The sequence below is a fragment of the Lepidochelys kempii genome, chromosome 12 (assembly GCF_965140265.1).
Source record: "Lepidochelys kempii isolate rLepKem1 chromosome 12, rLepKem1.hap2, whole genome shotgun sequence".
Taxonomy (NCBI): Eukaryota; Metazoa; Chordata; order Testudines; family Cheloniidae; genus Lepidochelys; species Lepidochelys kempii.
In genome coordinates, this window is record NC_133267.1 from 10,095,925 (window position 1) to 10,121,658 (window position 25,734).

The 25,734-nt window shown below is 40.6% G+C and overlaps 1 protein-coding gene across 1 annotated transcript in view; it reads right to left on the reverse strand.

The window, feature by feature from the left end:
* The window catches only part of SMPD3 (sphingomyelin phosphodiesterase 3), a 175,664-nt gene that overhangs the window by 25,329 nt on the left and 124,601 nt on the right, over window positions 1-25,734 (reverse strand). Inside the window, exons 3-4 of the mRNA XM_073307569.1 lie at window positions 17,980-18,055; window positions 2,923-3,078 (exon numbers count right to left, since the gene is read on the reverse strand). Of these exons, the coding sequence (XP_073163670.1) occupies window positions 2,923-3,078; window positions 17,980-18,055 (232 nt within the window). The remainder of the gene's footprint in view (window positions 1-2,922; window positions 3,079-17,979; window positions 18,056-25,734) is intronic.

Genomic DNA, 25,734 nt, shown 5'->3' on the forward strand with positions numbered 1-25,734 from the left:
TAATATTTTTTTCCTTAAAACCTTCCAGACTCTTTACAGTGCAAAATTGGTAAATATCAAGATTTAGTACTTAAAAATACAAAACTTACATTTTCGGTCTAAAGTACATTACCTAACAAAGATCTGTGACTTTTTAAATTAAAAACATTCCCCTGCAAAGTTGTAAACACAAATACTGCAGCACTGTTCTAATTTAATGCATGAGAACCAAAAAGTGAGACCGACTATAAATAGAAAATGAAAGTGATCAACTTAATTTCAACTTCCATTTCAAAAGTGCAAAACAGTAAACTTCATAGCTAGCAAAAGTAAAAGATTTTAAATGCTTTTAATAATTTTAATTGTTAGCAACACATCTAAGAACAGCTTTTACCTTGATAGCATCCCCTTTAACAATGGGTAAGTTTCAATAATTTAAACCCCTACGCAAACATGCCTACAAAAACTCAACCACTGTACCCCGGTTCACAAGTATAAAAATAGATTGTCAACCAAGTAACATCTGACACTTGGATAGAATGCACATACTATGTTGTACAATTGCTACATAGTGTATAAAAAGATTATTCTAGCTCATTCATTGACTGAAATGATCATGTTTTCAAGCCAGGAAGCTTCTTTTATTTAAGATTTGGAGCAAAGCTACACAAGCATGTAAATAACTGAATTCTGATTTGGCTGTATCTGAGTTCAGCTAAAATTGATTTACCTCTGAGCCAATAAAGTATAGGGAAATTTTTGCTTTACTAATAAACTCCGGTCAATAAATCTTGACTTTCATTTCTAGAATGCTGATTCATAATTCCAGATGCCAGCTCAGAGTGTCTGCCAACTTCATGTTCTGTTCTTCAGATACCTTTCTACTCAACTTCAGGGTTCATTTGAGATTGGAGATGCAATAACTAAATTGACCGTGAGCATCTGATCCAAAGCTGAGCATGGTAGGTTATTCATCTCCTGAGAATCCTGGCTGCCAAGTAGTAGCACAAATGAGACCAGACTAGGCAATGCAGGGGCAGTCAATATTTTGAATTTTTTCATTTGAACATCTATCTACCCAAACCAGATTAATTAACCTCTTCAGTGGTGATCAGCACTATATTGATCTCATCAGCCATTTCAAAAGAAAAGCACATGATATGAGAGGATAGTCGTTATTTTGGACTGTACTGGAGGTATCTTTTTCTTTGACATAACTGGTACACCCAGCTTCCTTAGAAGGGATAGATTCCCTATGGACACTAATATCTCCACTAAGCAAATGGGCATGAACAGTGACTACGAATCCATAAATCTGCTGGTCCTAAACTTTAGATCCCAATCTGAACACTTGAATTTATCTCTAACCTAGCTGACTAAAAGCACAGTATAAACCACTATGCATAATAGAGAACATTTTAAGAGACTCGTGGGGATCATGATTCTTCCCACCCCTTGTCTTACTGGTTCGCACTCTGAGGATCCTAGTGGATCCATCTCTTTGTATGCCCATGTAGTAGTGGTAGCTCAGACACTGACCTTTCCTCTCAGATGTAGCCCTCTCCATGCCTTTTGCCATCTCCAGGCTGCACTGCTATAATGTGTTCTATTTAGGGTACCATTTGAAGTCATTTGGATGCTTCAGCAAAAGCAGTTTGCAACTACCTGCCTATTTAGTGGGGCACGCACACACACACACACACCTGTGCTTTACACCCTGTCCTGGCTTCCAAGCTGCTTCTTGGTGGTGGTAGCTAGTATCTATAATGCTGGCTGTCTTAGACAACCCCTCTCCCTATACTCTTCAGAGCAGTTGCTGTTCTGGCAAAGCTTGTGTTGTTTGGGCCCAGGGTTAAACTCCTTTGAGCAAGCAGTAGGACATCACTAGCAGACAGCCTTTGGTTCCGGAATTTGCTCTCTCCTACAGTCCACCAGAGTCCAAGTTCATGTACTTTTGGAACATAATGCTAGACTTTTTTTACTTGGAATATTTCTTACTTTTAGAACATAATTTGGAAGGATCCCGCATTAACTGGCACTAGTGGTAGAAGCTGGGATGGATTTTTTTGATTTGTGCCAATTGCTGGTAATAATTGTTTTTTAATTTCTGTGGTATGCCCAGCTAGTATAGTGATGAGCCAGCTAAAATAAATTCACATCTATTTATGTAACTGCCTATACACACTGTGCAAATCTATACAAACACATACAGTTCATGCCATTAAAAACAACATTTACTGTACCATGTTTGACTTTATCCTAGTGTGTGAGATATTCTTTACTCCGAATCCCACTGTAAATTTAACATCTATTGGTAGTAAATGTCTATTTTTAATGGTGCCCTCTGCCCTCCATATAAGGAATAACTTCCAAAAAATAAGTTAAAAGAATATTAAAGTTGCAAATTCAAGTCCTTAAAGTTAGTAAATGCCAGAATTAAAGTTGCCTTCGGAACATTAATTCAGCCCCCTTGTGCGTATGCATTATGATACAGTCTTCAATTACATAGTTATGTAAGATTTTTTCCACAGGTACCCCGTGATTATATGCCTGTTGATATATATTAGTAACTAGAAAGAACGGGTATATAGGTGCCATAGTGACAATAAAAATGCAGAGGAGATAAGAGCCACCTTTCTGATTCTTCTAGACTTTGGTGGAGATTGTCAAAGGCACAAATGATAGAACTGCCCTTTGTGCCTTAGAAATCTCCCCTTTAATGAATAGATGTCTCTTAAACATTGGGTTTGCCCACTCAGATTAACAATCTTTACTCCCATTTTTAAAAGTTTTTATAGCAGTTTATTCTTATTTAAATGTGATTGCAAAAGCCATATACAATTGCAGATCACTGCTCTAAAGCAGTTAGACGTGACATTACAACAACTTACTAGCTCACTGTGATGCTACGTATTCGAGAGGAAGGAAAAAAGCTTGATTTACCAGATGAGCAGTTGTCAAAGTTGAGGTCTCCACAGATCACATCAAAAGCCACCAGCTCCTCTGGATTGGCTGTGCTGGAGGAGGAGGTAGATTTTCGGAAATCAGCCAGCCAATCTTGAAGCAGATCGAGTTGCTCACATCGAACAGTAGTGTCTCCTATGGGAAGCACGAAGTAAAAACGCCTGAGTACAAGGGAATGTGCTTAAAACAATATTTAACTTTACAGATAGATACTCTGAATGCTGCATGCCTCTCGTGCAGTTAACGAACACAGTTAGGGACGTAAAGCAAAATACGCAGGAGGGAGATAAAAAGAATAAAAGCATAACCCACTCCAATCCCTCCTATCCACCCTCTCCCTAAACAAGCCCTTGTATTTCATCTTTTCTCCTACTGCAGGGTGTATATTTAAACAATTTGGGGAAAGGAATATCTTACTATTTGTATGTAAAGTGGCTGGTATTGTTTTGGACAGTATGAATAAAATTCACCCTCTGTGCAGAGACCTTTCACAAAGCCTATACACTGTGTAAGTCCTTGACATAAGGTTGAAGTGGGACTTAAATGGTTTGTAGACCTTCTGCTGGCTCTCTGCAAAGGGGTGAATTACACTCTCTTTAAATGTAGTTTTTATATGTAATTTGTATAATATTAAGGTTGCAAAGTAAAGCAAGTTAAGTTAAGAAGTTCCAGAATTAAGGTTGTATACGCATTATGATACAGTCTTTAATTTCATGATTGCAAACTATTTTGTCCACAGGACCTCCACTCCATTCAGTTCTCAGAATGGATGGTCATTTTATACTCATTGTTTGATATGAGGCTATAGGCTTGCTAACCATTCAAACCATTCATAGACTACAGAATTATTAGTTTCCCCAGGGGCTTTACTATAGCATGCACCACCATAAACACCATGGACGAAGAAGAGCTATTTAAGCTATACGACAGTGTTGGCACAAGAACAAATGGGTATGAACTGGCCAGGAATAAATTTTTTCTGGAAATTAGAAGGTTTCTAAACATCAGAGTAGTGAGGTTCTGGAACAGCCTTCCAACTGGAGTAGTGGGCGCAAACAACCTAGTTAATTTACCCTAATTGTGAGCTTGTCATAAATGTAAAGGGAAGGCTAACCACCTTTAAATCCCTCCTGGCCAGAGGAAAAACCCTTTCACCTGTAAAGGGTTAAGAAGCTAAGATAACCTCGCTGGCACCTGACCAAAATGACCAATGACGAGACAAGAAACTTTCAAAGCTGGAGGGTGGAGGGGGGAACAAAGGGTCCTCTCTGTCTGTGTGATGCTTTTGCCGGGACCAGAGCAGGAATGCAGGTCAGGACTCCTGTAAAGAGTTAGTAAGTAATCTAGCTAGATATGCATTAGATTCTGTTTTGTTTAATAATAAAATAAGTTGCGCTGAATGGGATGTATATTCCTGTTTTTGTGTCTTTTTGTAACTTAAGGTTTTGCCTAGAGGGATTCTCTGTGTTTTGAATCGGATTACCCTGTAAGGTATTTACCATCCTGATTTTACAGAGGTGATTCTTTTACTTTTTCTTTAATTAAAAATTCTTCTTTTAAGAACCTGATTGCTTTTTCATTGTTCTTAAGATCCAAGGGTTTGGGTCTGTGTTCACCTATGCAAACTGGTGAGGATTTTTATCAAGCCTTCCCCAGAAAAGGGGTGTAGTGCTTGGGGGGATATTGGCGGGGGGGGGGGGAAACGTTTCCAAGTGGGCACTTCCCTTGTTATTTTTATTAGACACTTTGGTGGTGGCAGGTTCAAGGACAAAAGGTAAAACAGTTTGTACCTTGGGGAAGTTTTAACCTAAGCTGGTAAAAATAAGCTTAGGGAGTCTTTCATGCAGGTCCCCACATCTGTACCCTAGAGTTCAGAGTGGGGAAGGAACCTTGACAGAGCTCATCTCTGAAAACTGAATGAAAATTAATAAAATGTTACAATAACCTATAATAACAAATGTTGGTGTGAAAAGATGCAAAAAAGAGACAGAGACAGACTGTATCAATCCAAACAAAAACACCTACTTATGTAATGCAAGGACTGTGTTACGAGCACGCCACATAAACAAGAACAATGCAAGACCAGAAATCAATTAATCAAAACTGGTGTCAGAAATTAGGCCTGCAGGTGGACAAAATAGTGGGTGGATGGACTATTCTGCCCTTCACTCCCTTTCAGTGTCCTTAAAATAAAAGAAGCTTTGAGATCAAAGTTGTTACAGAGGAAGTGAAGGGGGACAACTGCTGACTAAAAGAAGGGGAAAGAGCAAGCTTCACTATCATGGCTGCCACCGTCATTTATCCTTGAGATCCACTGTAACATCAGTGGGCCTTCGTAGTCCTGATCCCAAGAGCTGTCCTTACCAGACCGATCTAACAGAGGAACTCGGATGACATTGCCACCTCCACCAGTTCTGGCTGATTCCTTACTGCCACCAGGCATGTGAGACCTTGTCACCCCAATCCAATGAGTCTTTTTTCTTCCCCACCTTTTTTCTTCTATTTCCTATGCTTCTCCTGTTGTCTTCTAACAAGAGTCTGGCTTAGCTGGCCAAGACTGCATATTTTGCAACATTACTGTAAGCCTGTGAGCAGAGGCAGATAAAAGCAATCCCCTAAACAGCCTGATGAATAAATTTGCCAGTTCTTGGAGTGGTTGAAAAGCTTGTATGCTGTGCCCATGTTTTTCCAGCAGTGAAGTTGCAATTGAGCGTAAACACCAAAGAAAGAACCTGCATTTTCTTTCTTTCTTCTGCTTTTGTGTGTGTGTGTGTGTCTTGTTTTGCTTTCTAGGAAACAGGATTGGACTTTAACAACAATGGTAGCTCCAGCCTCTCTCAATTAACTTCTTCTTTCCCCCCCAAAAAGAATACCCTCTAAAGACTAACTCCAGAGAAAAGGAAAGGGAACAAAGGATGTTGTTAAAATGAAAGCCTTACTTAATATGTTACATTTCAAATGCTTTAACTGTTTTTTCTTCATTTTCTGTATCTTTAATAAAAGGTTTAAAAGGATTTTTAATTGTTTGCCATAGTATTTAGCAGGCTGAGGTTTCTGTATATCAAACTTTGTTTAAAATCATTTAATGTTGGACAGCTACAGGATCATATTAACACCTTTGACTCTGTGGGCCCATATATTCCATCTAAATTAATACAACAGATAATCATCTCCTTTTTCCTATGCCAAGGTTGCGTAGGGCCAATCTTATAAGCAGATTCCATGCAAGTCTGTTTTAAACCAGCATTTGAGCCTGTTGGGGGTTGCTAGGATGGCTTTATATACTGTATTGTACTACTGTCTTCTTGGACATCTCTGGACTCTCTCATTTTCATAGACAACACTTTTGGGCAGTTTTAAGATGAAGCTTGATAAATTATGAAAAGGATTGTATGACACTGTTCCCTGCAATAGCAAGGGACTGCATGAGATGATCCAGAAAGTCCCTTTCAGTCCTATTTAGCATCTGCGTGTTACACAGACACTGACGGATTTAGCTTCACAACTCCTCTTTCAAGGGCAACTGAAGCACAGACCTTCATGTCAAAAAATGGGTACCCAATTCGAGAGCCCTGTGGCCTGATTTTTCAGATAATTTATCATTTTCTAGAACCAGCCCTGTGCTGCCAATAATACTCCATCCATTCAGCACATCATTGAAGAATGACTTTCCTCTGGGAAAAAACTGGTGGATCCAAACAACTGAACACTCAAAGAAGAAGAAACAAAATGTATGCAAAAAGAAGTACTTGTGGCACCTTAGAGACTAACCAATTTATTTGAGCGTAAGCTTTCGTGAGCTACAGCTCACTTCATCGGATGCAACTGATGAAGTGAGCTGTAGCTCACGAAAGCTTATGCTCAAATAAATGTGTTAGTCTCTAAGGTGCCACAAGTAATCCTTTTCTTTTTAAGGTAGCTTTAGAGTCTTTCGGTGTTCGCAGAGACTCCTCCATGCCATCTGCAAATAGCTGGACTCATCAAAAAAAAGGTCCTGTACTGTACTCTGGACCTCTTTCAGAAATTCAGAGAGTTGGAGCCAGGAGGCTCTTTTCATTCCCACCGCTGAAGCAATCGAACAGGTGGAGGTATCAGCGGCTCAGAAGAGGCTTGCGGGGTTGTCCTGGGAAGTAGCTGGCCCTCTGCAATAACTGCCTGGAACTGTTCCCTGTATTCTGTCAGTAGATGGTCCACAAAAGAGGTCGGTTTGGTGTAATTCACATGGTTGTTGTTTGCCATCGAAGCCTGATAACTGGCAATTCTAAACTTTCTCCCCAGTATGTCCCTACACTTGTGGTCTTTGTCATGAGGCATGGTCTTAGCATGGTGCTAACTACCATGTTCATTCACTGAGTCAACTATCAAAGAGTAGGTGATGGATAAGAATATAAACATTTCGTTTCCTAGGACATAATACTACTTGTCTACTCTTTTGTATGTAGGCAGAATCGAAGCTGGGGTGTGCCAGACGATCTTCACTGGGTTCAGAAGAGCCTCATTAACAGGCAAGGCTCTGCAGGTTGAGGAGAGTGAATGGATGATGCCAAACAGTTTATGATGAGGCTCTGTCACCTCCTTGAAGGTCATCTGCAGCATCTGCGGCCCTCCTAACCAGATCCTGGAAATGTTTAAAATCATCTGCCAGGGATGGAGGAGGAGGAGGCATAAGTGTTTCATCTGGCGATGAAAAGGAAATGTTAGCCATAGGAGAAATCCCTTCATCAGCTCTAGCCTCCTGTTCTTCAAAGGATTCCCCTGGAGGATCAGGCCTCCTGGAGGGAATAGGTGATGCTGGATGCCTCTGTCTATGATGGGTGGAACCTGATGCTCTGGAAAACTGTTGGTGATAAGCTGCCCCTGGGTCCCAATATGGACATGGAGGAGGTGCCTAAGACATAGGAGGAGCCACCCAAGGGCGCTCATACTAGTGAGGCATTGGTGGTAATCGTGGGCCACGAAAAGTTGCAGCTTCAGCAGAGGCTTCTAGGAAGGGGCTTCTGTTGGAGTTAGGAGGAGAGCCCTGAACTGACATTTGAGAGAACGAGGCAAGGGCTTCATCAGAATCCTCTTCCTCAAGTTCACTCTGGAATGGTGGCGTGCCTGGAGAGACGTGAGGTGAAACAGCTGATATCGGGCGAAGTTCAGGCAATCTGGATGTTCTCAGTACTGACAGCACATTGGAGCCAAGGAGCAGAGAGCCGGGCATCTCAGATACAGCCAGGTCCCAGGGAAAACAGAACTCCTGAGGCTGAAGTCTCTGCTGAGGTAGTTGTGACCAAGGACACTAAAGGTACCCAGGCTTTGGGCTCTTGGAGGGAAGAGCAGTTGTTGATGGTACTGAAGATCTCGTGAGCTCCAAGGGAAGCATGGTCAGAGGAAGCACAGGAAAAGCTCTTCTTGCTGTCTCAGTCTGATAATGGTACTGATGGTCTCTCTGGGCCTGTGGCTTTGCTGCCTTGCAGTCTAGCTGTGACATGGGTTCTGAGGAACTGGGAGCCTCAACAGTACCTGACTGAAGAGCTAGTGGTGCCATGGTAGCTGAGAAAACCAATGACCTCTGCTTTTTAGAGCCAGGGGCATGTTCTTTCAAAGGCTTATGAGAGGAGTCCTGTGTCGTCTTCTTAGATGCCTTGGAAGTGTGGGGTTCCGAGGCAGCAGACTTGCTTGGGGACCAACATACAGGGGAAGGGGATTGTTCCTTGGCCTGGGTCAGAGGCTGGATGTAGAGAGGTCTCCATCATAAGGAGATGAAACTTCCTCTCTCTTTTTTTCTGAATCTTGATTTCCGTGCCAGACAAAAGTTGCACTTTTGAGCAATGTGCAATTCCCTGAGGAAATGGATACAGCAGGAGTGCCCACTGCTGACCGGGATCACCTCCCAGCACAACAGACAGTGCTTGAAGCCAGGAGAACTGGGCATTACCTCCCAGTAAGTAGTAGTAACTATCAAATATCTAAATACCATATAGAAAAAAGAAAATAATTTTTTAAAGAAAAAAATCTATATCAAAAGTATTTACTAATTATGGAAAACTACCACTGCGACTAATATCAGTAAGACTGAGAAATTGATTGTGGAAATCTCAATAGGACAACTGCCAGAGCTCCAGCAGAACTGAGGGCAGTTCACCCATGCAGTGATATTAACAATGGCACTTAAGACTGACTAACACGCATGCGCGGGCCAAACAGACGCTGCTATGAGAAATCTCTGATCAAAGGTGCAGGGGTTGCTAGCGCACCTAAAGTGGCGCACTCATAGGGACACTCCTTGAAGAAGCCCCATTCCCTACATCTGAGAGATTAAGGTTAACTGATCCCCAGAGGCCAGCCCCACCAAGAATTTCTTCAGGAATGCAGGAAGTCCAAAGCTGCACGACAGCTACTCTACACTGTGTATCTAGCAGCAGGGGGACTATTGGTGGTGCCCAGTCCTACCAGACCTGAGCAATCAATAGCTTCTGATGCAAAACTAATGACAACTAAGAATGGAGAAGTCCTGCCAGAATACAGAGTACCCAGCCAAGTAGTCATTCTACAAACCACTCACTTACTGTTCACTAAACACAATTGTCCCAGCAAATCTTAGAATAGGGTTGCCAGACTGTAACTAAAAACTGTAATTTCTTTGCCCCCAGGCATGCAATTCTCAGTAACTGTTCAGACTCAGACTCTCTGTGTTCTGATTGGCTAACATCAGTACTTAACCAGAGTACAGAGATTTGCACTAATTGCTCTACAGTTATGTCTCTACAACTGATTTAGAAAAAGACAAAATCCTCTGTTTTAACTGGTTCCTGCATTCAACATTTTCAAGCTCTTGCCACCAAGAAAGATGCTTCCTAATCCCTTCAACTCCACCATTTTCAAGGAAGAACATGGTGGGAAATACCAAAGAGCAACAAAAACCAAACTGTCAAACCACAGAAAGAGAATTTTTTTAAAAACCCTCTGGATTCTCTCTTCCACTTCCTCCAGGTCAGCCAGTCCCTTTTGCCCAGAATGAATGGCTTGTTTGTGTTTCCAGTGGAGAATCACAGCTTCTCCTTTCCATTCATTTTTGAAAAGCAATGGGTGAGTTCCTGGCCCCAGTGAAGTCACTGGCAAAGCTCCCATTGATTAATATAAAGCTAGGGAGGAGGGCCTTGGTTATCTGTAGGGAGAAACTATGCTGTTTTTAAGAAGGAAATAAGGTGGTAAAAACATGGGAGTTGGTGAAGCCTGGCGACAAGTGGGGAACGAAAGAAAAGTGAAATGTGGATTTTAATTTTTTTGTTTTTAATAAAACTTATCCCTTACCAACTTCACTTATCTTGATATTTGTATTTTTCTTTCATTTAAAATATGAATATTTACTTACAAATTGTAATTCAATAATAATAGTTTTGGAGTACTGTCTGTTCACTGGGTAACAACCATATCCTGTGCTAAAACTCCTCAGCCTGCATCCTTGAAGATTTAAATGGTTTTTTTGGTTGATTTGTTTTGCTGTCAACATGTCAACCTCAGAGTTCATTCAGGACTATTGTTACCTTGTAAACAGAAAGCATCTTCAAATAAATTAATAATATAATTTGGAGATCCACTTGCATAGTGGATATGCAAACTCCTCCGGGACCATTAACAACTGAAGTGTTAGTTGTACTTCACTGAAAAAAATGGTCCTTACATTTGCAATAAGGTCTCTGACTTCAGCCAAGCCAGAAGATGATTACCCCACCTTCCAAACAATAATACCTGGCACTTTTAAAGCAGCTTTTATCAGTGGATAGCAGAACATTTTGCAGGCATGAAAGAACCAATCAAGCTTCATAATCCCCCTGTGAGGTAGGTAGGTAAGAAGTTCAAGCCTCATTAAAGGAACACTCCATCTACCACTGAAATGCAGCTACTTCTGGAATGATTCTAAGCAGCAATTTAATAACAGAAACACTACAAAACAGGTCCAGGACAGTAAATTAAAAAAAAAAATCTATATCCAGTTCCATTTTAATGAAAAGGGTGAATTTTAGGTGTAAAAAGATATATAACTGCTTACAACAGAATTTGGCCAGGACATCTCTTGCAGTAAGTGCTATGGTATCTTTAATAGCCATAAGGGCTCAGATCCCTCCATTTTACATCTTATCCAAACATCAAAGCTGTTGTGTGCAAGTTTATATATCCTAGAAGGGGGTCCAAATTACCCTGAGCAGTATCTTATTATTTGAATGAAATGGTAACCTTTTAAAATGTTTGTCTTTTTAATAGATGCCACACCTATTCTTTTTCTATCATTACTCTTTTTTAAAAAGGTGAAATGTTTTGAATCAAGTCATTAATACACTTAACAGAAAACAGCTGTGCCAAACTGTTAGGAGTTTGTTTTCCATTTCATTACATAAAATAATATGACTAACTGAAGGACATGTAGGCTCTTAAATGTAATTCTGTTGTCTTTGATATAGCTTGACAGATAAGCCTGAAAATATGAAGCAAACATACGAAAGTAGAACTACGAAGGGTACTTCTTATTTTTAAAGGGAGAAGCTCAGACTCTGAGAAGTGAACATGTTTTTCCCCATTCTGTTAGATTCCATAAAAGATTAGAGGACAAACAGACAGCACTGGTGTCAAAACCTAGCTGAGAGAGTGGGTTACTGGGTGGTGAAAAGGGACCAGAGCTAAATGGAAGCTAAGAATCTAAATCAGGACTCAGAACAACTGCAGCCCTAGGCTCCAGAAAATGAATGCTCAGAGCAAGATGTTACCAGAATACAGAGATAAAAATAGAAAACTGAAGAAGAATCTTACATTATTAAAATGGTGCTGAAAAGTCATGTCTCTTTTTAAAGCTATTCAGTCTCTTCAATTTACTATAGTGATTGCCACTTCTGTTCCAGACTGTCTCACTGTTGCTGAAACACTGACCAAACAAAATGTGTGCTACTTGTCCTTGTCTAGGTTAACGTGAACATGCTCTGACCTGGAGCATAGGTTCAAGGTTCCATCCATTTATAATAAATCTATGTTTTGCATAAGGCCATATCTGCAGTAGTCTTAGTGCAGCCCAAAAGGGATTGTTCTTCCCATCTACTTCAAGCACAATTATAGCCACATTAAGTAAAATACAGCTCATTGTGGGCACACACAGCTCCTGCTAACTTGGGGTCTGATCCTATGTATTGAGTAAGGGTTTGCAGGATTGTCCTTTATTTTATTATTGCAACTACTATAAATTCTAACCTGAACAGGACATTTTTGGTTTTAGAGATAGGGCAGCTAATTCTCACAGCTTATTTTCCAAACCTGAATTGCTGATATTGCAAAATATATTATGAACTTTTACAAATCAAATCCTTAGAATCCAGTTAGTGTAATAAATGAAACCACCTTTGAACAAATAACTTATTTTGCTAAGGAACACTGACTTACCCTTCAGTAACTGATTCTTTGAGATGTTGTAGGCAGCGTGAAACCAGCTGTAGGGGTCAGTGCTCCTTGTGGGCGCAAGACTGAATTATTCTGAACCGCAGTGTTCATTAGGGCCATTCATATACCCTTTACCTCCTTGTGCTCTTGTATGAAGGCACAAAGGGTGGAGCGGCTGCAACTCTTTGTTTCCTCATAATTCAAAGTCTGCACTAGCCAAGAACTATGAAAAGCAGGGACAGAGGGCAGGCCACTGGATCCACACTGACTACAGCACCTTGAAGAACCACAGTAACTTATTTTTTTTTCCTTCAAGTATGTGTCAGTTTGGATCTCACTAGATGGTGGGAAAGAGGTGTTTCAGCTGCATCAGTCAAATAACAATTGCAGAACGGCTCTCTCAAACTCAGCATCAGCTCTAGCTGCCATGTCAAGGGCAAAAAGATCAGTGAGTTGCTCCATGTTGCAGATCATGTGTCTAAAGCAGGCGGAAGGCGCTGCCTGTGCCCCCGGGGAGTATGCCTTGACGTTTAGAGGGAGCAACTGTCTGGCAGCAGGTGGAATTACACTGCATGATCCACTTAGATTCTCTGTCACAAGAGGCCTGGCCTTTGGATGAGACTGACATGGCTACCAAGAGATGGGGAGACAACATAGGTCTCGCTGTAGCTGTATAGGCTAACTACAACATCTCAACATTTAGGTCCATCAATGGCTAGTAGCCGGGATGGACAGGGATGGTGTCTCTAGCCGCTGTTTGCCAGAAGCTGGAAATTGGCGACAGGAGATGGATTACTTCATGATTATCTGTTCTGTTCACTCCCTCTGGGGCACCTGGCATTGGCCACTGTGGGAAGACAGGATACTGGGCTAGATAGACCCAGTATGGCTGTTCTTATGTTCAAAGAACCACTCTTACTGTAGGGTAAGCAACTGTTCTTTATCAAAATCATTTATTCAACGACTGTTTCATTTATTACATTAACTGGATTCTAAGGACTTGGTCTTGGTAAGGTAAGAGCATGACTCTTGAAACGTCCAACTTATGTAGCTTCTTCTCTTCCAGCATCGAGTGAGTTTTCAGGAAGATGACTGGCAGGTTGATGGACTGTTTTAGGTGAAACTCCAAGACCACTTTAGAGATGAACTTATGGTGTGGTCTCAATACCACCTTGTCCCTATGAAAGAATGTCTGTCTGTAAAGGCTTGGAGTTTGCTGACTTTCCATACTAAGGTGATAGCAAATAGAAAGTCCATCCTGAGGGTAAGGTGATATTTTGAACAATCTAAAAGTGGCTTGAACAGAAGCTCCCTGAGTTTCTTGAGGACAATGTTGAGATCCTACATCGGAGTCAGGTCTCTCATAGTTGGATAGGTACATAGGAGGCCCTTGAGGAACCTTGACTCTGTCAGCTGTGAGAAAACCAAGCATAACTGTGTAACTGAAGCTGAGCTTGCACATGTATTTGTTCAGTCTCCTCAGGTCCAGAAAGGGACAAAGATGTCGTTTCTTCTTTAGGATAAGGAATTACCAGGAGTAGAAGCTTCCTCCCCTGAATTCTAGTGGTACTTCCTCTATGGCTCCTTGATGAAACAACCAGGCGACTTCTGCCTGTAACAGACTTTTGCAAGAAGAGTTCCCGAACAAGGATGAGAAAGGTGGGTGGGTGAATAGGGTGGAAGAGTAGAACTGAAGAGGGTAGCTATTGGTGATGATCTCTAGCACCCAACTATCCAGTGTTATGACAGACGGTGCCCAATGGGATAAGGCTGCTTCTGAAAGTCAGTCATGCACTCAAACCCTTTTTAAAGGGACTTGGCACCTCTGTTCCACTCATAAGAATGGCCATACTGGGTCAGACCAAAGGTCCATCTAGCCCAGTATCCTATCTTCCGACAGTGGCCAATGTCAGGTGCCCTAGAGGGAATGAACATAACAGGTAACCATCAAGTGATCCACCCCATCGCCCACTCTTTTCACTATGGGTGGTATCATGGCAGGTATTTGCCCAAGAGCCTTAGCAGGATTGAGAAACCCTTCATTTATAGAGAGGACAATTCTGGCCAGGCCAGAAGTTGTCAATATTTCAAATACCTCATAAGACTTTTCTTGCATCATCATTGTCTCTATTTCTAGGGTTTGTGCAATTGTCATGACAAGTTCTTGAAATGACAAAGTACAGTGCCAGTACCTGTGCTGATGGCACAGCTTCATCAGAAGATGAAGAAAGGTCATTAGGTGGTGAATTAGGATGATGATGATACTCTGGACTGAGGTCTGGTTCCTCGTGGTACTCCTTGCTGTCTGTTGTCAATGGTCTGGCGAGGGATGCCACCAGGGAGTGTAATCTTTTCTTCTTCCTCGAATGCAACAGAGATTGGCTTGCAGAAGAATATGAGGGTAGATCCCAGTAAGCCCAACAGGGAAACAGAGGTATGTTGAATGGATATGTATGGCTTATCTGATACCGTACCATTCCTGATGTGACAATGGCTGAGCCCTGTAACAAGAGACAGCTGCCTTTTCTAGGATATCTCCATGGATCTAACAGGAGAGGGTTCTCCACTTTGAGGAAAGTGACAATGTGTGCTCTGGTAGTGAAAAGGAGTACATCTCCTCTATGGACAACACTAAGGCATATGGTGCTCTCTGTACCAAAGTCTACACTGACGTTGGAAGGTGTCCAGCACCAAAGCCACTTTCAGTTTTTTCAGGAGCATCTCAGGTGGCCTTGGTTCAGCTGTTGACATCAAAGGATGTGTTGCCAGTACCATGGTCTGTGCTGGGGAGCTTTCACTCTGTGCTGTGCTGGTAGGCTGCTCTTTACCACTGGGTTTTATGCCATGAGGGGCTTAGTGATTTTCTTCCCAGAAAGTATGTGGTCTGTCCCTGTAGAAAGACATTGAGTTCACCTGGAGTCTCTGCTCCTGTGCTCAGGATGGCCTCTCTTCATACCAGAGGCATTGGTTTCTACATCAGTGCTGGTATCAGTATGAGCACTGGGTCTTTTCTGGGCATTTTCTTTTCTATGCTGGTCTGAGGTGTGGCATCTTTGTTCATTGGGGCACTCAAGAGGGTCTGTTTATCTGGTATCTGAGTTTTGCCGTCTCCTCCCAAATCTTCAGAGATTGCTTTAGTAGATGAAACTTCAACTGTGCATGCTCAATGAGAATGACTAGCATACCAAGCACCTCTCCAGTATATGGGTCTCTCCTAAACAGAAGAGGCATCTGCTGTATCCATTTTACAGGAGAATTAATCCTTTGCAAGAAGAGCAGGGCTTAAAGTCCGCAGGTGTTGAATCTGCCATGTTCAGGTGCTCTGTACCGACTGGGGGCATACAAGTCGGTCTACATTCAACATTCAGTCCAGATGGTAGACATTTTTTGGTTAGCTGATAAGTCCAAAAACATTTGGAAAAAAATTCTTTCAATCCAAAACAATGTTTTATTTAAATTTCAAGCTTTTCTACCTCTAATTAAAAAATAAACAAAGGTAATTTTGAAATTAAATGTCATTTTGAATTGAAGTTGGAACATTTTATTTTGAAAATGTCAAACATTTTGACTCTCTTTTTTAATTGTAAATGGTTTTTCAACTGAAACAATTAGCCAATATTCACAAATTCTTTAAATAATTTGGTTTCAGAGTGACAGCCGTGTTAGTCTGTATTCGCAAAAAGAAAAGGAGTACTTGTGGCACCTTAGAGACTAACCAATTTATTTGAGCATAAGCTTTTGTGAACAGTATGCATCCGATGAAGTGAGCTGTAGCTCACGAAAGCTTATGCTCAAATAAATTGGTTAGTCTCTAAGGTGCCACAAGTACTCCTTTTCTTTTTAAATAATTTGGTTATCCAAATCTGCATTGTTTGAAGGAAAAAAAAAAGAGAATTTTACCCGGCTCTACCACATGGCTTGATTTTGTTTGTGGTGGTTCTTTATCAATGGATCAGAAAAGTTCTGAACGTTTCAAATAATTTCAGAAAGACTCAGTGGGTGGTAAAGGTTAGTTCGTCAGACCGCTACCAGGTTCTGTCTCGCTGTACAGAAAGAGCTTAACGAGACGCAGGGCACATGCACAGCCCCAACACATACTGCTAATCAAGACTTTGGTCTCATGTACATAAGGGGCATATGTACCTACAGTGGGATCCACAATGATATACATACACTAAGAAGAGCTGAGAAATCTACTGATAAATAACATCTTCCCCATTCTTTTTTTAAAAGAGTTCAAAAACATATACAATTCGTAGTCTCCGAGCCACTGCTGGGCTTTTTATTGTATTTTATGTAGTCTGTTTTACATGATGTTGGAAAGTATTTCATGAAACAATGCATATAACATAGCAAGCACTATATATGGTAGCAGCTGAAGAAATGGAAAACGTTTTTAAAATAGGACCAGTAATATTTTCTAAACAGAGCATAAACTTATTAACAATTTATGTTGGAGATGGCAAGCAAAAATCAGGCAGAGAATCTGGGCTTCTTCCAACTTTTTGATTTCTACTTGAACTGCTCTGCGTGATGATGGATCGGCTTTACTTAGCATGGTTTTTCAGGGTGCAGGAAGTTATTCTATTTATAAACTTTTATTATGATTTTCTGGTGCGTTAGAATGAGTCTCAGAAAACACTGTTCCTTTGGATTCTGGGAAATATCTTTATAGAAGCAGGTCAGAAACTTGGTATTTCAAAGTTTTTGGTTTTATCCCCAAGTTTTGGGATGAGAAATTCAAAATTTTTCATGGACTGGAGAATTCAGAAAAAATTTCATTGGGGAATCAAAATATTTTGTGTAGACTTGGTTTGACAGTAATCTGTGTCCTCCCTGAGCTGCTGAATTCAGGAGTCTCATTGCCCCCAGTTTCCCATAGGGGTCTGCTGTCTTCATGCTGCTATTGTCCTCTACAGGCCAGGAACATTAATGTGTCTGCCTGATCAGAAATGTGTTTTGATTTGGGTTAATCTGACCCTAACTAAATATTTTCTTTAGATTTTCCCAACAGAAAACTGAAATAATTTCCATTTTCCCATGAGAATGTTGCAATTTTGCGAAAATTGTATTTTCTGTCTCAAACATTTTGATGGAAAATTCCTGACCAATTATGGTACTGTCATCGACAATTTTATTTTATTCTTCTTCTTGGTGCAGCAGTGTGAGTTGCAGCGTAATATATAAAAATAGTGACAGTTTTGGATCACCAACGGATGCTTCAGAAAAGAAATGGTTTATTTCTCCATTGTACCTAATGCCTGGGAGTTACTTTGATACTTATCGGCCTGATCCTGCATGGTGCTGAGCACCCTTGATTTTTAAGCCAACAGAATGTAGCGGGTACTCAGTGCTGCACAGGTTCAGGTCCCAACATACCATCACTAAAATCTTTACTGGTGTGCAACTTTTGTTTGTGTTTCAAGAAGTGGCTGAAGAATCTATGATGTGTGGCTTTTACAGATATCTTATTCTCTCTTTCCATTCCCTTGCTACTTGCATGACATTGTTACAAATGCAGAATGGGGAAAGATGTACTGCTCTTGCACTTGATTAGAGAAACTTCTGGCACAGAACTAGAAACACAATGAGAACAACACTCAGAAAAGGAAATCCAGACAATACCTGCCAGAGCTTGCAAATGAGTGCAAGAAATGTATCCCACAATTCTTTGGTCCTGAGGTGTATTTCCCACTTGCACCTAAGAGAAAGGAAGAAAGAAGGCTGTTAATGAACATGTCACTACTATGGTCAAGGCCCTCTGTCTTGTGCAGCATGTAAGATTTCAGTTGTTCAACAGAAGCTCTTGAGTTACACCCCTGAAAATACTCCTTCCCTCTCTCATCCAATACCACTTTAAGCATTTACATGGATCTAAGAGAAGCAAAAACCACAGGAGATTTTGCCTTAATAGAAGTCCTACTTTCCCTGTCTGTTCACTGCCTAACTTCTCCGTCCACTGCTACTTCAAACTGCAAAGCATTCCCTGTTACTCTCTCCTGCCCATTCACATCTCACTGGTTATCTGCCTGCAAACAACTTCCCAGCCCCAATCCTCCCAGCCCCTTCTGGCGGGTGCAGGATTAAAGCCCCACTGAGAAGCACCATGAGACTAATTAGCAGTCTCCACACACACAAAAATCTAGACATTTACAGAAAACTGGAATTCAGAAAAAGGGAAGGAGGCTTTGAAAAACAAAATTATACACTGTTTTCTCTATTTCACTATGTTTTCCCATTATTTTCTCTATTTTTGTTGTTGGGGGAGAGGGAGTAAGGGTGTTGGAGAATTTTGCTTTGTGTTTCAATTAGACATTTACATTTTCCTCCTGCAGATTTTCATAACAGCAGCCTCTGTACCTGTCAACCAGAGCAGGGAAAACGTAATTTTTTCCTCGCTCTTCTAGATTCCCCCCCAACTAGGGCATTCCACACCCTCTAAAACACAGCTAGGGGATTCTTCCTTACAAGTGTTTACTTCCCCAGTAAATGTAGAGGGGGTTTCGGAAGCCCATTTTGCTACAGTGTAATGTACTCCGTCTCTCCCCCACACACGTTAGACTGTAGATCTGTAAGACAAACCTGTTGGAGGACACACAGGCACTAGAACTAAGTTGTGCTTTAGTCTTTTCATCTTATTTAACACTAGATCTGCCTCAGCCTTATTCAGCCACCAAATAATAGTGGTGAATAAAGAAGGATAATAAAGAGAAGATTTAAAAATATATTAGGAACATAAAGAATCCTGACAATGTTATTGGTCAATTACTAGGTGGAAATGCTAGAATTATCAGTAATAATGCAGAACAGGCAGAAGTGCTCAATAAATATTTCTGTTCTGTATTTGGGGAAAGACAGATGACATAGTCTCCTCAGATGGTGATAACATACTTTCCATTCCACTGGCATCTTGGGAGGATGTTAAACATCAGCTACAAAAGATAGACATTTTAAAATCAGGATGTCTAGGTAACCTGCATCCAAGAGTTTCAAAAGAGTTGGATGAGGAGCTTGCTGGACCATTAATGCTGATTTCCAATAATTCTTGATGCACTGGAAAAGTTCCAGAAGACTGCAAGAAAGCTAATGTTGTGCTAATTTTTTAAAAAGGGAAAATGGAATGAGCCAGCTAAATATAGGCCTGCCAGCCTGTCCTTGATCACAAGCAAGATAATGGAGAGGCTGTTACAAGACTCAATTAATAAAGAACTAAAGGAGAATAACATAATTAATGCAAAACAACATAAGTTTATGGAAAATAAATCCTGTCAAATTAATCTGATATCTTTTTTTCATGAGATTACAAGTTTGGTTGTAAAAGTAATAGTGTTGATATAATATACTTAAGACATCTGCAAGGTACTGAATTGGTACCGCATGACAATTCAATTAAAAACTAGAATGATGTAAAATGAACATGGCACACACAAATGGATTAAAAACTGGGAATCAGCCTCAAGTGGATGTGTTTCCAGTGGGTTCCCAAACGACCAGTTCTTAGCCATACATTATTTAACAATTTTATCAGTGATCTGGAAGAAAATATAAAATCACAGATAAAGTTTGCAGATGACACAAAAATTGGGGGAGTGGTAAATGAATAGGACCGGTCATTTATTCAGAGTAATCTGGATCACATGGTAAACTGCGTGCAAGCAAATAATATGAGTTTTTAAACATGGCTAAATTTAGGAACAAAAAATGTAGGCCATACTCACAGGATGGGGGACTGTATCATGGGAAGCAGTGACTCTGAAAAACATTTGAGGGGTAGATAATCAGCTGAACATGAGCACCCAGTGAGACTGTTACTGGAAGAGACAATGCGATCCTGGGATGCATAAACAGGGGATTCTCTAGTAGGAGTAGAGAAGTTATTTTACCTCTGTATTTGGCACTGGTGTGACCACTGCTTGAATACTGTGTCCCGGTCTGGTACCCACAATTCAAGAATGATATTGATAAATTGGAGAGGGTTCAGAAAAGAGCCATGAGAATGATTAAAGGATTAGAAAACCTGCCTTGCAGTGACAGCCTCAAAAACCTCAGTCTATTTAGTGTAAAAAGGAGAAGGTTAAGGGGTTTTGATTACAGTCTGTAAGTGCCTACGTGGGGAAAACTATTTAATAATGGCCTCTTCCATCTAGCAGGAAAAGGTATAATGAGAGACAGTGGCTGGAACCTGAAGCTAGACAAATTCAGACTGGAAAAAAGGTGTACATTTTTAACTGTGAAAGTAATTAACCATGGAAACAATCCATCAGGGGTCATGGTGGATTCTCCATCACTGACCATTTTAAAATCAAGATTGGATGTTTTTCTAAAAGACCTGCTCTAGGTATTATTTTGGGGGAATTCTATTGCCTATGTTGTACAGGAGACCAGACTAGATGATCATAATAATCCCTTCTGGCCTTAGAATCTATGAAGTAAGGAACTTCCCCATGCTTTATATCGTCTGTGTAAGGGTCAGGCAGATTTGCAGTTGCTGCCTTCATTGAAGCACAAGGTCTGGTCATTGGCTAGTTCTTGTGGGAGCCCTGGACCCTCAATGAGTGTAGATGGAGTCATGGCTTGTTCCCCCAAAGTACTGGCCAGCTGTACCCAAAGATGGGGAAGTATGCTAAGCTCCTTAAAAGAGTACAGTAATGTGGACACTCCTCCTAGGAGTCTGAGAACTTCTCCCCATAGGGTGGTGCATCTCTGTAAAACCCCAGTGACGGCATGTGGTCAGCAGACATAACTTAGCTCTTAATGGGGAAATAGTCACCAATGACAAGATTAAAATGAAACCTACCAGCTATGCTTTATAGACTGAGGGCACAGATACCGCGTGCACATCAAACCAACCCTCTACCAGATTTCTAAAGAGCAAAATTCGGAGGAAGGTCCGCTTGCCTAGAACTTACGACAGAGCACAACAACACAAGAAAACATCATGAAAATCACTTGATAGACACAGACTTCAGGCGGATTTTTTTTTTTAAACTGAATAAGGGTGGAGCATGTGTACAGAATATGTTCTGGCCCCATTGAAATCAATGCCAAAACTCCCACTGACTTAAATGAGATCAGGATTTGGCTCTAGATGGATGGAACAGAGAAGCTGCTGCAGGTGCTTGATTTTCCTACTCAGGATTTAAAACAGTACAGTAATACAGTATGTCTATCAAAGAAAATGCCTGGAAGGGAAAGTTTTATCTGAGCCTCAAAAAAAAAAACAACAAAAAAAAAACTCCATAGCTTTGCTGATGACTCCTGTATCACTGGACTTGATGAAGCCGCCGTAAATGTCATCTGACAACCTTAAATAAAAATGTAACCTAGTTTTAAGATGGGTAGAGTTTTGTCCATTTGTTTGGATTTTCAGGTTCTCCAACTGTCCGAGAAATATCCCATTAATTTTACAGGCTTTGCAGGCAGTGAATTTACAGGTCATTTATGCTTGATAATTTCCTGTCAATGTTCATTATTTTTCCATCTGGAAAAAGAAAGCACATAATAAAAATCTTACATTGTTCTGGCCCTAGCTTTCTCACTCATCTTTTAACCAGTTTTCCAACTGGACTTTTGAAGCTCATTAGAGTTATTAACTGTGTATGAATGGTAAAGATCATTTCCAGCTAAGTGATGCTTTTCTATAGAGATGCTATGCTGAGCCTATAGGTGGCTCTATGGAAAGTGTCTATTAAAGGCATTTTAATATAATAATATATAAATTCCTATAGAAACTACTCTCATTGCCCTTGATGGATTACACTTGCACAGCGGTAGAGAAATTCAGTGTTCAGACTTTACTTTGTGTTCTTCATGGAAGTGGAAGGGGAACAAGGATAGGGGAGATTTGGAATTAACTCAGCTTTACTCCAAAGCCAATAGATCCTTGCAGACCCACAGGGATATCAGGGAATCCTGGCTGGATGCCACTGACTCTTGCAAGAGTCTTGCTGCGGTTGTTTCTGCAGGCTGCCTCATTACATACACACCATTTTCCACATGCACATTAAATGAGTCTCTTATGCAGTAGGTGCAGCCCCAGTACAACACTGTGGGATTGTTTTACTTTAAAAACAACAAGCCTCTATCCTATAACACAAACCAGGGCGCAATATATATTTTTCAAGCCATCTACCTGCAGCCAAGTGAAATGAGATTTTTCACTCGACTACCAAAAAGGACATCTACACCTCTAGAGTTTCTGGCAAATTACACATTTCTCCCACATCTGAGGAGAGACAAGCCTCCCACTCCACTCTGCAAAAGGAAAAACAGCAGTTGCAAAACTGTTCTTTATTGTGGCAAGAGTGTACACTTTACACCTCGGTGTCTAAAACTGTCTGAACCATTTTCACTTTCAGGCTGTGACCAAATGTGGAAAGTTTCAGTCTGAAAGGTCAGTCTGCGTAAGTTTTATAGCCAGCTGAAAAGGCCCGTTAGAATGGAATCACTTATGCCACATTACCTTTGTAATTGATCTGAGAAGCACAGCTACGATGTATGTATGTACATGTAATTGTATTTACATTATATATCAAATTTATTTTATACACATATCTCACACAGAAACACGAAGTATATGTATGAATATAATATGTATGTGTGTGAATAATATGTGTATGAACAGAAATGGAAGGGACCTCTCTAAATGTTTTTGAAGTTTCCAAAAAAATAGTAACAAGTAACAGCCAAAAAGTTAACATGGCCAATATTTCCATGGAAAGTATCAATGTTCGAGTGCTTGCTGAATAGCCCGTTCCCAAAACCTAAAATTCTGCCATTTTGTAACAGGGAGCTGATTTTTCTGTTTCACTGAGTGGCACCATTACCCTAAACTACTGGGCAGGGTCCCTGTAAGCAGTCATGATGGAAGAAAAGATCCGTGGTTACAAATTGAAAACAAAATCCTTGCAACCTCTAGCCCAGTACAGAAAAAAAACCAAAAAACAAAAAAACAAAAATAAACTAAATAATAAGTAAAATTTGATTACATATCTATTTGTTCTGTAAATGAAAAAGCACTGAAGTATGGACAGCCATGATAGCTACTGGACCTCCACAATATTACTAACCCTATAATTCCGTACGTAAGCAGTGCATTGTTTTGCTGAATACTGCGACTCCCCTGAGAGTGCTCCATTTTAATGGCTATATTATATTGTGAGAACGCTATCTGGACAGCTCTGCAGGCAGGACAGTGGGAAAACAACCCAGAGCATTCACTGTCCCTGCAACACAGATCTTGGTGTGTTAGTTTAGCTTTGGAAGGAGTTTCCACCTTCACAGAACTCAGTCATATGGTCAATATTTGACCAGCAGATTGCTCAAGTCTGGGACAAGAAATAAGTGTATGTTTCTGGTTCTTGCTGCCAAACACAGAAGGTGCTCTCTAATCCACTTTTGTACAGAAAATAGCAATTATACTAGGGCAACCCAATTCAAAATCACTCAAATAGGTATTCACTTTACCTGAACTGCATTGTTGGTGCTAGAAGGTCAGTGCCATAACAGATAATCTAGAAGACTGTCCCATGAGGCATTATCCTAGATAGTGTTTTCCAAAAATGTCAGATAGTCCACAGGCTGAAGTTCACATAAATCCTGTTTACTGGCACCCAGGGCCCAATCTTCCCACCTTTCCTTTGAAAATTTGTAGTCTATTCAATGGGACTACTAGTAAAATGAGATACACTGACTGTGCATAAGGATGGGGATGTGGGACCCCAAGAGCCTAGATTACAAAACAAAATAGTATGGTCTGCACAGTGTGATTGCAGACCACATCCAAAAGCACCACAATCAGAGTCAGTGGACAATTCACATAGTAAGGGATGCAGCATTTATGCAATAGTTTTTAAAGTGCTTTGGCATGTTTTAGGTTGAAGGGTCGTAAGTGTCAAATATGACCACTATCACAAGGAAATATCCTGGGTACGCCCACTAAAACAAATGTTTGGTATTAATAATCTCAGGAATGGCCTTTCAGTCTCCTTTTCTACCTTGTTACAGAGAATATTTTATACCACATATGAACTTAAAGGAAAAATCTTGCTCTGATCAATGCAAGAGTAAGAACCCCAAATTAGGCAGTTTTGGAAAACTATATCACAGGTTATGCTATGGCTGGGTCTAATACAGCCACACAGGGCAATCTGGGAGAGGAAGACCCTTAACTCTAGTTGCATTAGAACTGCCCAGATTGTGATTCCAGGTGTGGGGATGAGACCAGGGTTCCATTTCTGATGCTCCCCACCGTGAAGCTGGCAAGACAGGAGAAGGGAGCATGCTGTGCTCTACAGGCCTGTAACAGATTACTTCTGCCTCAGCACCAGCTCAGAGGACCACAGGAACTGCATTGCAGAAGGGTGCCTGAGGTACACAATGCCTCTCAGGGCTACACTCCTGTGGTGGTGCCATTTTCACACCAACCCTTGCTCTGGAATGTACCTAAAGGCAAAACCTAGCTTAAAATGCATAATTTATTGTCACCTGCCATTGCATCCTTCTACTGAGTTTCCTGTTATAATGGCATGGGATTGTGAAGAAGTGCCTAAAACAGATTCCCTTGCAAATTCAAAATCCCATTGCAGTATCAGGCTCAATATTGCTCATGTGGACATTTCTGAAGTGTATCTGTATGAGTTATAGATTCCTTCTCAAACTGTATCTACTAGGGAAAATTCCAAGAAACTAATATTAAAATATGCCTTTAAAGATTCCAAACCATTTTCGGTTAGATAAACCACAGCAAGAGGAGCTAATTTATAACGGCCATACATAGCATCCTGCTAAACTCTGATGTTATCTAAAGCTGAATTAAAATTGAGAGAATGTGTATGTGATTGAATAAAGTGACCTGCATATATAATTATACATTGACAAATGCAAAATTAGTACCTCTCAGTATTATACTGCAACATACAAAACATGTTTCAGTTCATAGTACATCTGCAAAGGTAAAACAAGATATAAATGCACACCCATTAATCAAACATTAAGACAGGTATGGAAAGATCCAAGGACAGATTCTGATCTCTGTTACACTGTTGGAAATCTGAAGCTTGTTAGTTACTCAGCTAGTAAGGCTCTGAAAAGATCTTTTTATTTCAAAAAGGGTTTAGGAGGCAATTCTATTAGGAAACAAGCATAAGTCTCTGTTGCTCCTTGTTTACATTGGACCTCCACTTGTGAACTATAAAATCAGTGAACAGCTCTGGTACTCTTTCATTTTGATTCACAGGAGACTGAAATCAATAAAAAGCTCTACAAAGGGGATTCCTTCTTTTCTTACACTACTCCCCCAAAATACCCTAGCACTGACTCTGGGCCTAATAGAATAAGACACTCATTCCCTAGTGACTTACCTCTTTCCTTCCCATAAAT